Genomic DNA, 11,787 nt, shown 5'->3' on the forward strand with positions numbered 1-11,787 from the left:
TATGCATTTCTGGGAGAATGTGACACTTTTCCGGTGATCATAAGCTCTGCTTTAAATCCCCTGGAAGAGGAAGCGCTACTTCAAGTGCTAAGGACACACAAGACAGCTCTTGGGTGGTCCATAAGTGATCTTAAGGGCATCAGCCCAGCAAGATGCATGCACAAGATCCTATTGGAGGACGATGCTAAGCCAGTGGTTCAACCACAAAGGTGGCTAAATCCAGCCATGAAGGAAGTGGTGCAGAAAGAGGTCACCAAGTTACTGGAGGCTGGGACTATTTATCCTATTTCTGATAGCCCCTGGGTGAGCCCTGTCCAAGTTGTCCCCAAAAAGGGAGGCATGACAATGGTTCATAATGAAAAAATGAACTGGTTCCTACAAGAACAGTTACAGGGTGGTGCATGTGTATTGACTATAGAAGGCTCAATACAGCCACCAGAAAGGATCATTTTCCTTTACAATTCATAGACCAGATGCTAGAAAGACTAGCAGGTCATAATTATTACTGCTTTTTGGATGGCTATTCAGGCTACAACCAAATTGCAGTAGATCCCCAGGATCAAGAGAAAACAGCATTCACATGCCCATCTGGAGTATTTGCCTACAGAAGGATGCCATTTGGGCTGTGTAATGCACCTGCAATCTTTTAGAGATGCATGATCTCTATCTTCTCTGATATGGTAGAGAAATTTCTGGAAGTCTTCATGGATGACTTTTCAGTATTTGGATATTCATCCAGCTCCTGCCTTGACCATTTAGCACTTGTTCTGAAAAGATGCCAAGAGACTAACCTAGTTTTAAACTGGGAAAATGTCACTTTATGGTGACTGAAGGAATTGTCCTTGGGCATAAAATTTCAAACAAGGGAATAGAGGTGGATCATGCTAAAGTGGAAGTAATTGAAAAATTACCACCACCTGCTAATGTTAAGGCAATCAGAAGCTTTCTGAGGCATGCAGGATTCTATAGGAGGTTTATAAAGGATTTTTCAAAAATTGCAAAATCTCTGAGCAATCTGCTAGCTGCTGACACGCCATTTGTGTTTGACACAGAGTGTCTGTAGGCGCTTGAAACTCTGAAAGCTAAGCTGGTCACAGCACCAGTTATTTCTGCACCAGACTGGACATTACCATTTGAACTAATGTGTGATGCCAGTAATCATGCCATTGGTGCAGTACTGGGACAGAGGCATAACAAGCTTCTGCATGTCATTTATTATGCTAGCCGTGTTTTAAATGATGCCCAGAAAAATTACACAACCACAGAAAAAGAATTGCTTGCAGTGGTTTATGCCATTGACAAGTTCAGATCATACTTAGTAGGATCAAAAGTGATTGTGTACACTGACCATGCTGCTCTTAAATATCTACTCACAAAGCAAGATTCAAAACCCAGGCTCATAAGATGGGTGTTGCTTCTGCAAGAGTTTGATATAGAAATAAGAGACAGAAAAGGGACAGAGAACCAAGTGGCTGATTATCTGTCCCGGATAGAGCCAGTAGAAGGGACGTCCTTTCCCTCTATTGAGATCTCTGAAACCTTTTCGGATGAGCAACTGTTTTCCATTCAGGAAATACCATGGTTTGCAGACATTGCAAACTATAAAGCTGCAAGATTCATACCCAAGGAGTACAGCAGGCAACAAAAGAAAAAATTAATTACTGATGCAAAGTACTACTTGTGGGATGAACCCTATCTCTTTAAGAGATGTGCAGATGGAATAATCCGTAGGTGTGTGCCTAGAGAAGAAGCACAGAAGATCTTATGGCATTGCCATGGGTCACAATATGGAGGCCATTTCGGAGGTGAGTGAACAGCCACCAAGGTCCTCCAATGTGGCTTCTACTAGCCTACCCTCTATAGAGATTTCCAAGAGTTTGTACGTAACTGTGACAGTTGCCAGAGGGCTGGTAATCTGCCTCATGGTTATGCCATGCCTCAACAGGGAATCTTGGAAATTGAGTTATTTGATGTATGGGGTATTGACTTCATGGGGCCTTTCCCACCATCATACTCAAACACATATATTCTGGTGGCAGTAGACTATGTATCTAAATGGGTAGAGGCAATTGCAACACCCACTAATGATACTAAGATAGTGATAAAGTTCCTCCAGAAATATATCTTCAACAGGTTTGGTGTCTCTAGAGTACTAATCAGTGATGGGGGCACTCACTTCTGCAATAAATAGCTCTACTCTGCTATGGTCCGATATGGAATTAGCCACAAGGTGGCAACTCCATATCATCCACAGACAAATGGACAAGCTGAAGTCTCTAATAGAGAACTAAAAAAAATCATGGAATGGACTGTAAGTACCCGTAGAAAGGATTGGGCAAGAAGCTTGGATGACACTCTGTGGGCATACAGAACAGCATTCAGGACTCCTATAGGGACCTCTCCATACCAGCTTGTGTATGGTAAGGCCTGTCATCTGCCCGTGAAACTAGAGCATAAGGCCTACTGGGCAACCATATTCCTAAACTTTGATGCCAAATTAGCTGGAGAAAAAAGATTGCTCCAGCTAAATGAGCTAGAGGAATTCAGACTCACTACTTTCGAAAATGCCAAGCTTTACAAAGAGAAAGCAAAAAGGTGGCATGACAGAAAGTTGTCATCTAGAGTCTTTGAACCAGGACAGAAGGTTCTGCTGTTTAACTCTAGGCTCAGATTATTCCCCGAAAAACTAAAATCCTGGTGGAGGGGACCATATGTGATTACAAGTGTGTCACCATATGGATATGTGGAGCTTCAAGACATTGATTCTAATAAGAAGTTCATTGTTAATGGACAGAGAGTCAAGCATTATCTTGAAGGCAATGTTGAGCAAGAATGCTCAAAGCTGAGACTAGATTAAAAGCTCAGCAAGGTCCAGCTAAAGACAATAAAGAAGCGCTTATTGGGAGGCAACCCAATTTTTACTTATCTATGTTAATTTTTTGTTTTCCTTTTTTTTTATTTTATGTTTTCTTTAGAATGATGATCATGTGGAGTCACAGAAATCAAAGCAAAGTCAAAAACAGCATTAAAAACAGCTCACCCTGGAAGAAGAGCTTACTGGCATTTAAACGCCAGTAAGAAGCATCAGACTGGCGTTTAACGCCAGAAAGAAGCATCAAGCTGGCGTTAAACGCCAGAAACAAGCACCAAGTTGGCGTTCAACGCCAAGAAAGGGGAAAAGATGGCGTTTAACGCCAGAAACAAGCAGCAGTCTGGCGTTAAACGCCAGGATTGCACTCTAAGGGCGTTTTGCACGCCTTAATGAAGTAGGAATGCTAAGTCCTTGACCCCTCAAGATCTGTGGACCCCACAGGAACCCCACCTCTTCTTCTCTCCTCTTCACACCTTTCCTTAACACTCTTCTCCATACACTCTTCACCACTCACATCCATCCATCATAAACCCCTCATACACACTATCACCCTCCCTTGGCCGAACCCATCACACATCTCCATCTCCATCTCCTCCTTTCTTTCTTCTTTTGCTCGAGGATGAGCAAACATTTTAAGTTTGGTGTGGAAAAAGCCCCGCTTTTTAATTTTCCATAACCATATGGCACCTTCCATGAGATTAGAGAAGATCAAAGAGCTATGAGGGAGGAGCAACAAAGGCAAGGAAGAGACACAGAGGAGCTCAAGAACACCATTGGTTCTTCAAGAGGAAGAAGACGCCACCCTCACTAAGGTGGACCCGTTCCTTAATCTCCTTGTCTATTTGTTTTTCTATTTTTTCGATTTATATGCTTTATGTTTTATCTATGTTTGTGTCTTTATTACATGATCATTAGTGTCTAGTGTCTATGTCTTAAATATATGAATGTCCTATGAATCCATCACCTTTCTTAAATGAAAAATGTTTTCTGAAAAAGAAAAAGAAGTACATGAATTTCAAATTTTAAAATAGTTTAATTATTTTGATGTGGTGGCAATACTTTTTGTTTTCTGAATGAATGCTTGAACAGTGCATATGTCTTTTGATATTGTTGTTTATGAATGTTAAATATGTTGGCTCTTAAAAGAATGATGAAAAGGAGAAATGTTGTTGATAATCTGAAAAATCATAAAATTGATTCTTGAAGCAAGAAAAAGCAGTGAATACAAAAGCTTGCGAAAAAAAAGAAAAGAAAAATGGCAAAAAAAAGAGAAAGAAAAAGAAAAAGCAAGCAGAAAAAGCCAAGAGCTCTTTAAACCAAAAGGCAAGAGCAAAAAGCCGATAACCCTTTAAACCAAAAGGCAAGGGTAATAAAAAGGATCCAAGGCTTTGAGCATCAGTGGATAGGAGGGCCCAAAGGAATAAAATCCTAGCGTAAGCGGCTAAACCAAGCTGTCCCTAACCATGTGCTTATGGCGTGAAGGTGTCAAGCGAGAAGCTTGAGACTGAGCGGTTAAAGTCGTGGTCCAAAGCAAAAAGAGTGTGCTTAAGAGCTATGGACACCTCTAACTGGGGACTTCAGCAAAGCTGAGTCACAATCTGAAAAGGTTCACCCAGTTATGTGTCTGTGGCATTTATGTATCCGGTGGTAATACTGAAAAACAAAATGCTTAGGGTCACGGCCAAGACTCATAAAGTAACTGTGTTCAAGAATCAACATATTGAACTAGGAGAATCAATAACACTATCTGAATTCTGAGTTCCTATAGATGCCAATCATTCTGAACTTCAAAGGATAAAGTGAGATGCCAAAACTGTTCAGAAGCAAAAAGCTAATAGCCCCGCTCATCTAATTAAGACTGATCTTCATAGATGTTTTTGGAATTCATTATATATTTTCTTCTTTTTATCCTACTTTGTTTTTAGTTGCTTGGGGACAAGCAACAATTTAAGTTTGGTGTTGTGATGAGCGGATAAATTATACGCTTTTTGGCATTGTTTTTAGTATGATTTGATTAGTTTTTAGTATATTTTTATTAGTTTTTAAATAAAAATCACATTTCTGGACTTTACTATGAGTTTGTGTGTTTTTTTGTGATTTCAGGTATTTTCTAGCTGAAATTGAGGGACCTGAGCAAAAATCTGATTCAGAGGCTGAAAAAGGACTGCAGATGCTGTTGGATTCTGACCTCCCTGCACTCAAAGTGGATTTGGTGGAGCTATAGGAGTCCAAATGGTGCGCTCTCAATTGCGTTGGAAAAGTAGACATCCATGGCTTTCCAGTAATATATAATAGTCCATACTTTGCCCGAGTTTAGATGACGAAAACTGGCGTTCAACGCCAGTTCTCTGCCCTATTCTGGCGTTAAACGCCAGAAACAGGTTACAAGTTGGAGTTAAATGCCCAAAACAGGTTACAACCTGGCGTTTAACTCCAGAAACAGCCTAGGCACATGTAAAGCTCAAGTCTCAGCCCCAGCACACACCAAGTGGGCCCCGGAAGTGGATTTCTGCACTATCTATCATAGTTTACTCATTCTCTGTAAACCTAGGTTACTAGTTTAGTATTTAAACAACCTTTAGAGATTTATTTTGGATCTCATGACATTTTCACATTTTACATTTTATCTCTACGGCATGAGTCTCTAAACTCCATGATTGGGGGTGAGGAGCTCTGCTGTGTCTCGATGAATTAATGCAATTACTTCTGGTTTCTATTCAATCACGCTTGTTTCTATTCTAAGATACTTGCTTGTACTTAATCGTGATGAATGTGATGATCCGTGACACTCATCATCATTCTCAACCTATGAACGCGTGCCTGACAACCACTTCCGTTCTACCTTAGATTGAGTGTGTATCTCTTAGCCTCTTGGTTCATGATCAGAGTTTCCGTGGTATAGGCTAGGATTATTGGCGGCCATTCCTAAGATCCGGAAAGTCTAAACCTTGTCTGTGGTATTCCGAGTAGGATCTGGGAGGGGATGACTGTGACGAGCTTCAAACTCACGAGTGTTGGGCGTAGTGACAGACGCAAAAGGATCAATCGATCCTATTCCAACAGGAGTGAGAACCGACAGATGATTAGCCGTGCGGTGACAGCGCATTTGGACCATTTTCACTGAGAGGACGAATGGTAGCCATTGACAACGGTGATCCACCAATATACAGCTTGCCATGGAAGGAGACCTACGTGCGTGAAGAAGAAGACAGTAGGAAAGCAGAGATTCAGAAGACAGAGCATCTCCAAAACCTCAATCTATTCTCTATTACTGCATAACAAGTACTATTTAATTTATGCTTTTTACTCTTCATAAATATAATCACTCTTATCATTGATCTCATGACTAAGAATTACAAAATAACCATAGCTTGCTTCAAGCTGACAATCTCCGTGGGATCGACCCTTACTCACGTAAGGTATTACTTGGACGACCCAGTGCACTTACTGGTTAGTGGTACGAGTTGTGAAAAGTGTGATTTACAATTCGTGCACCAATGACTCTTGTTTATAATGTTGGTGATGTACATTATTCTACCTATCTTACTTGCTGCTTTACTCATTGGTTTCCTGCAATTCTGTAAGTGAATGTTTAAGCTTTCTGAGACCCGCTGTTTTCATACCAAGATTTTCACGTAAAAAGAAAAAAAATTCAAAAAAAATCGATCTCGTGCTAATACGATTACAGGCTTAATAATAAGTAATAGTTAACTCTGGGAAGGCAAGTTAGTAGCGCTCGGTTTTCAGTATGATCATGACGTACTAGAAATTAGGCCATTACACATTGGCCTATTATGGGCCCGATTTGCTTGGTTCGGCCCGTTTGGCCCAATTTCGGGGTAAAACCTTTAAAATTAGTGTCAAATTTTATATTTTAATTATTTTTACTTTATTAAACTATAATTTTTATTTTTTTTAATTTTTTAAATATAAATTAATTTATTGGTTAATTAGTTACTAATTACCCGAAATGTTTACAAATTACACTAATTTAATTCACATTTTAAGCTAGGATTTTACTTAAGATTATGGATAACGAAGGGATTAGGCTTCTTTACCTTAACCCACTTGAAATTGGGATGGAACCTACTTGGAATCCATGTTAAAGTATCCCTAAAGAACTAAAATCACAATATCTCAACACTATATACCCGAACAAAATGCAAAATTGAAGAACATGGAAAACTGGACAAGAATTTTAAGGTTTCTTACCACAATAGTTAGATAGAATTGAAGAGGGATGCGAGACGAACCCGTGGCCGCAAACGGCTCATTAATCAGAGCTCTGAAACAAAAGTTATAAACAATGAAAAAAGATGATGAATAGTAAAATAAGGGTTTCTCTTCTCCTCTCTTCTCTTCATTTCAGCTTGAATGTATGTGAATGAATTTGGTGTTGTATACTGAAATTGCTAAGTCATAAGCTATATATGTGTGAGCTTGGGCCTATAACATGGGTCTAGTTCAACCGTTTTAGTTTTTTGGTTCAATTTTGAGCTAAAATCTTTAAGTTAAGTGTTTGAGTTTTCGTTGTAAATATTTTTCTTTATCATTTTTAGTTTTCTTCACTACCGGACAATACTTAAAGCAGTACAGTCGATTTTAACGCCGATACACGTGTCTTTCACCAATAATTCTCTAAATTATAAGTTTCTAATTTTCTAATCCTCTTTGCTTATAATTAATTTATTAATTAATTATTCAGTATTTATTAGAGTTTTACAGAATCAATTTAAAATAATAATTTTTTTAAAAAAATTATATATTTATTTATAAATATATTATTTTATTATATTAATTTAATGATAGTTGAATTTTGATTGAAATTTTGAAATACTAAATTTTTAATGGTACTAATTCAATAACCGATTGGATTTTAAAGCTTATGGAATAATAGAAGTAAAAAGAATAGAGTAAAAAAGAACAACAAAACAAACCCTGAGACGAATATGTAAGTATATTATTATTTGAAAATTTGCATTTATGCCAAAATATCCGTCCCCAACAGTAAATAAGGAAGAGAGAGAGAAGAGAGCATTCTAGACTCTAGAGAGTGAGAAACAGGGGAGAGAATGACAGTACACTTGAAGGGTGGCTGAGTAAGAGAGAGAGAGAGAAAGAGGGGTTTCAGGAGAGGAGACATGCCCAACTTGAACCCAACAACAGTAGTCATTGTACTTGCACTTTCTCCTTCTTCATTCCTACTTTCCCACTTCCCAAACGGTACTTCCCTTCACTTTACTTCACTTCACTTATCCTCTTTGTCTCTCCACTACATACTCATCCTTTTCTTTTATTTTTCATTCCCCTCTATGAGCTGCCTTTATTCTTTATTTATTTATTTATTATTTGCTTTTTGTTCTTTTATCGGTGTGCCTTCTTCTTTTCGTTTTCCTCTATTTTTGGCTGCGTTTCTTTCCTTTGCCTTTGCCTTGTTTTGTGATTTGATTTTATGTATGTGGGATCCAAGTGTTAGTATGGTCTAGGTGCTTTAACATGTTTCCCATTTGCATGTGGAGTTTGAGGTCACCTATGTCTTGTTGTTTAGGTCATTACTCACTTAAGATTTGGAAGAATTGCTTCTGAGGTAGTAAAAGGCTTTTTCTTTTTCTTTTTTCCTCTTAATTTTAAATTGCTGTGTCATATCTCTTTCCTATGTTCTTTCTCCTTCTGCGTTTTGGGCTGGGAAAAAAGGTTTGCATATTTTGGGAGGTTTCTTTTTTCTTTTTTTCTTCTTTAATCTTTATATTCTTTGATCGTCGAAATGATGAAAAACTATAAAGTAATAAGGAAAGAGTATATATGATAAATAAAAAAGCATAGTCAATACCAAAAAATGTCACTCAAAAAATAAACCAAAACATCGAAGCAATCTCTTCTCTTATCTCTTACAGTATAATATAATCCCAATTTCCAAGTGCCATATTTGTCTAGAAACTCCAATATGATGACTTCTATGGTCATAAAGAAATACAACAAGAAAACAAATGGCATAAGAACAAAATGAAAAATCATATGAACATGCCAGATAATCAATCTAATGAAAGACAAATGAAAGGATTCGCAAATTCTTGCATTCGGTGATTGTTGTCGTATTTACAATAATGAATAATTTACTCTTTGGAAGATTTTTGTTTTTTGGTAATTTCTCATTGGCTGTTGATTTTAAGATGGTCTTTCCAAGGTGAATATTTGGAGAATGGAGGCTATAATGATGAGCCGTACATGAATGAGTAATTTGAAATTTTCTATTAAAATATTCCTCTTTTTAATACAAGGTGAAAAAATTATGTAGAATACATATTATTAATAGTTTGTTATTATAATAGTTATTTCCCATCTCCATTTTTATTCCCAATCTTAATTAGCCAATTGATTTAACGCTACTTGGCAAAATCTCAATGCATTTTGTTATTGTTTAGGATCACTGAAAGGACAATTGTTTGCGATTAGTAGTAAATTAAGTGACTAATAAAATGCAGAACTGAAAGGACTAGACAAATAAGAGGTACATATAAGGATTTGAGGACTGAGAAAATTTAATCACGTGAACTTAAAACCTAGCTAAAATTGCATGCATTCTTTGTTCCCTTTTTCACTGCTGACGGCATGCTATATTTGTGATAGATGCATTCTGAGATGGTCTATGACAAGATAAGACTTTATTGTTTGTTATTGTCCAGTGAGATAAGACATTGCTTTTGTTATTCTTTTTGTTCTTTCACTATTTCACTACGTCGCAGTCAAGCCGTACAATTATGGGAGTAGTAGATTCTCTTGTTTAGGAAGTGGGAGTAGATTCATCTAGATAATTCTTTTCCATAACTTTCTTTCTAATTTTAAAGCATCTAAGCTGATTCTATTTGTTATTGTATTTGAGGTCTGTTAATGGATTCATTTTGCATTCCTTGAGATAATAATTAATAAAGCTATGAAATTTGGTGAACACATAACTCTAATAACTGTGTATATTCACTGGGGTGAACTTATCTTTGTGTATTAACATTGAAACCATTTTCTCAAGTCAACTTACGAATTTTGACTAGTGGCTTTGATGTTGAAGATTAGATGAAACCGTTTCTCTCGCTCAATTATCCGGATACGGCATTCGATTGTGCACAAATTGAATGCGATTACTCGATGGTATGTGAAACTTACCCTTTTCGATTTGCAACACTTTTACACCCTTTTAGAAGCTAAGTAGCTTTTGGTCCTTCAATTATAGGCTCATGGTTCCTATCCTTACGAAGATCCCTTTTTCGCCGGTTCATTAATTGCTTATGGACCACAGGGTATTGTAAGTGCACTTGGGATTTCGGATTTTGGTGATGTATAATTCCCATTACTTTTTTTTGTCTTGATTTTGCTAGTATCATGTTTTAATATGATTTCACTGTTTGTTTAAAATATTATAGAATCAACCCCAAATGTTGCCCCAGATGCTGGGATTGCAATCCACTAGAGTTGCTTTACCACTTGATCTTGCCGAGGATGGCCCCGTTTATGTCAATGCAAAACAATACCACGGTATACTGAGAAGGCGTCAGTCGCGAGCAAAGCTTGAGGCTCAGAACAAACTTATAAAAAATCGTAAGGTATGCTCTATAACATGGTGATGGTAGCTTTGCTTTTGTTCAGTAATCTTGTATGCATGAAATGAAAGAATTCTGCAAAATATATTGATTCTCTTTCTTTTCAGCCATATCTACACGAGTCTCGCCATCGCCATGCTTTGAATAGGGTGAGGGGTTCCGGGGGACGATTCCTGAGCACCAAACAGTTTGAACAATCTAATGCTGAAGTTGTCACCGGCGCGCATTCTAGCTCAGACACCAGCAAGGATGCATCCAAGGTTGAAAGTCATCTCTTGAGAACCGCTGGCAATGCATCTTCAATCACAACCTGCTCGGATCGGACGTCCTTGTCAAGCAACAGTGTTAGCAGGCAGCCGGAAGCGCAGCTGTTCCTGGCAGGCCCTGCAAACTTGGGCCGAGCTCCAGTGGTCCGGTGAGAGGTGGAACTGGACCACGCAAGATCGATCGAGCTTCATCGGTCAGGCAACTCATCCTTGGCTCTGTCACTTTACTTTCTACTTTGTGTTTTCATGTGGTGTTGTAAAATGTTAGTTTTAAAACTGAAGACTTCTACTAATGCCTTTTCTATGACGGGGCCTTTTCTACGTATTGTAATGTTGCTGTTGCATGTACTGGTCTTGTAATCTTGTTGAAGTGGATTGGATATATATATTTGTCATTTGTGATCCATTATCTGTATATTCAAAACTTTGAAACTGTGTCACAGCTTCTTTGTCCAAATTGGCAAATATTTGAGTCATACGAGACTATGTATGTGCTTCTACACATTTTGTACAAGGGAATTGTTATTTCAACATCACAACTAAAAAAGTAGTTTTAAGTTCATATTCCGCATAAAGCAACTTACCTTTCTATCCAATACTCCCGTCCTGTGCAAAGCAAAAATCTCTTCTTTCTTTCCATGACACATGCAATTCAAGTCCGTTCTTATTTTTACATACAAATTCACACTCCATACAAGTCTTTCTTCTTCTCCGTTTCCTCATCCTCAAATCCAAATTTTAACGTATCTTTCAACACAAAATCTCTGATCTCTGTTTTGTACTGGTTCAATTTGGTGCTGGTATCAACACAGGTGACAATAATGCTGGCGCTTAGCAGTGAGATCGAAACAACATTTGCGATTAGAAATGAATTTGATTGAAGAATACTATGAGGCTGAATTTGATTTGTTTAGAATTGATGCAAAGGATAAACTGAAGGCTCAAATTAGGTGTGAATCTTGTGGAATTTGAAGTTATTTTGTTGCAAATAATGGTTGAACTTGGATTTAGAATTGTTTTGCATGTTTTGCATAAGCCATTGTAAGACAAAATATAT

The 11,787-nt window shown here is 37.7% G+C and overlaps 1 protein-coding gene across 6 annotated transcripts; it reads left to right on the plus strand.

The window, feature by feature from the left end:
- The first annotated feature begins 7,849 nt into the window (after nt 1-7,849).
- On the plus strand, nt 7,850-11,136 carry LOC107630492 (nuclear transcription factor Y subunit A-3). Of its 6 annotated transcripts, none has more exons than XM_016333635.3 (5): nt 7,850-8,095; nt 9,936-10,015; nt 10,098-10,169; nt 10,288-10,467; nt 10,572-11,136. In XM_016333635.3, exons 2-5 carry the CDS (start codon nt 9,941-9,943, stop codon nt 10,881-10,883), a joined length of 639 nt encoding a protein of 212 aa, XP_016189121.1. In that variant the 5' UTR covers nt 7,850-8,095; nt 9,936-9,940; the 3' UTR covers nt 10,884-11,136. The 6 variants fall into 6 exon arrangements, with proteins under 6 accessions (XP_016189121.1, XP_016189123.1, XP_088364708.1 ...); XM_016333637.3 differs by having other exon boundaries at nt 7,903-8,095; nt 9,941-10,015; XM_088508582.1 differs by having other exon boundaries at nt 7,909-8,095; nt 10,098-10,202.
- Nucleotides 11,137-11,787: the final 651 nt, after the last annotated feature.

Source organism: Arachis ipaensis, chromosome B3 (assembly GCF_059453495.1).
Source record: "Arachis ipaensis isolate K30076 ecotype BB chromosome B3, ASM5945349v1, whole genome shotgun sequence".
Taxonomy (NCBI): domain Eukaryota; kingdom Viridiplantae; phylum Streptophyta; class Magnoliopsida; order Fabales; family Fabaceae; genus Arachis; species Arachis ipaensis.

What these genes read in the sequence shown, in the direction of transcription:
- LOC107630492 (XM_088508582.1), top strand. Translation starts at nt 9,941, where the DNA reads ATGAAACCGTTTCTCTCGCTCAATTATCCGGATACGGCATTCGATTGT. An exon ending in TTGAATGCGATTACTCGATG is followed by an intron (nt 10,016 to 10,097) that starts GTATGTGAAACT and finishes CTTCAATTATAG; the next exon opens with GCTCATGGTTCCTATCCTTA. An exon ending in GGATTTCGGATTTTGGTGAT is followed by an intron (nt 10,203 to 10,287) that starts GTATAATTCCCA and finishes AAAATATTATAG; the next exon opens with AATCAACCCCAAATGTTGCC.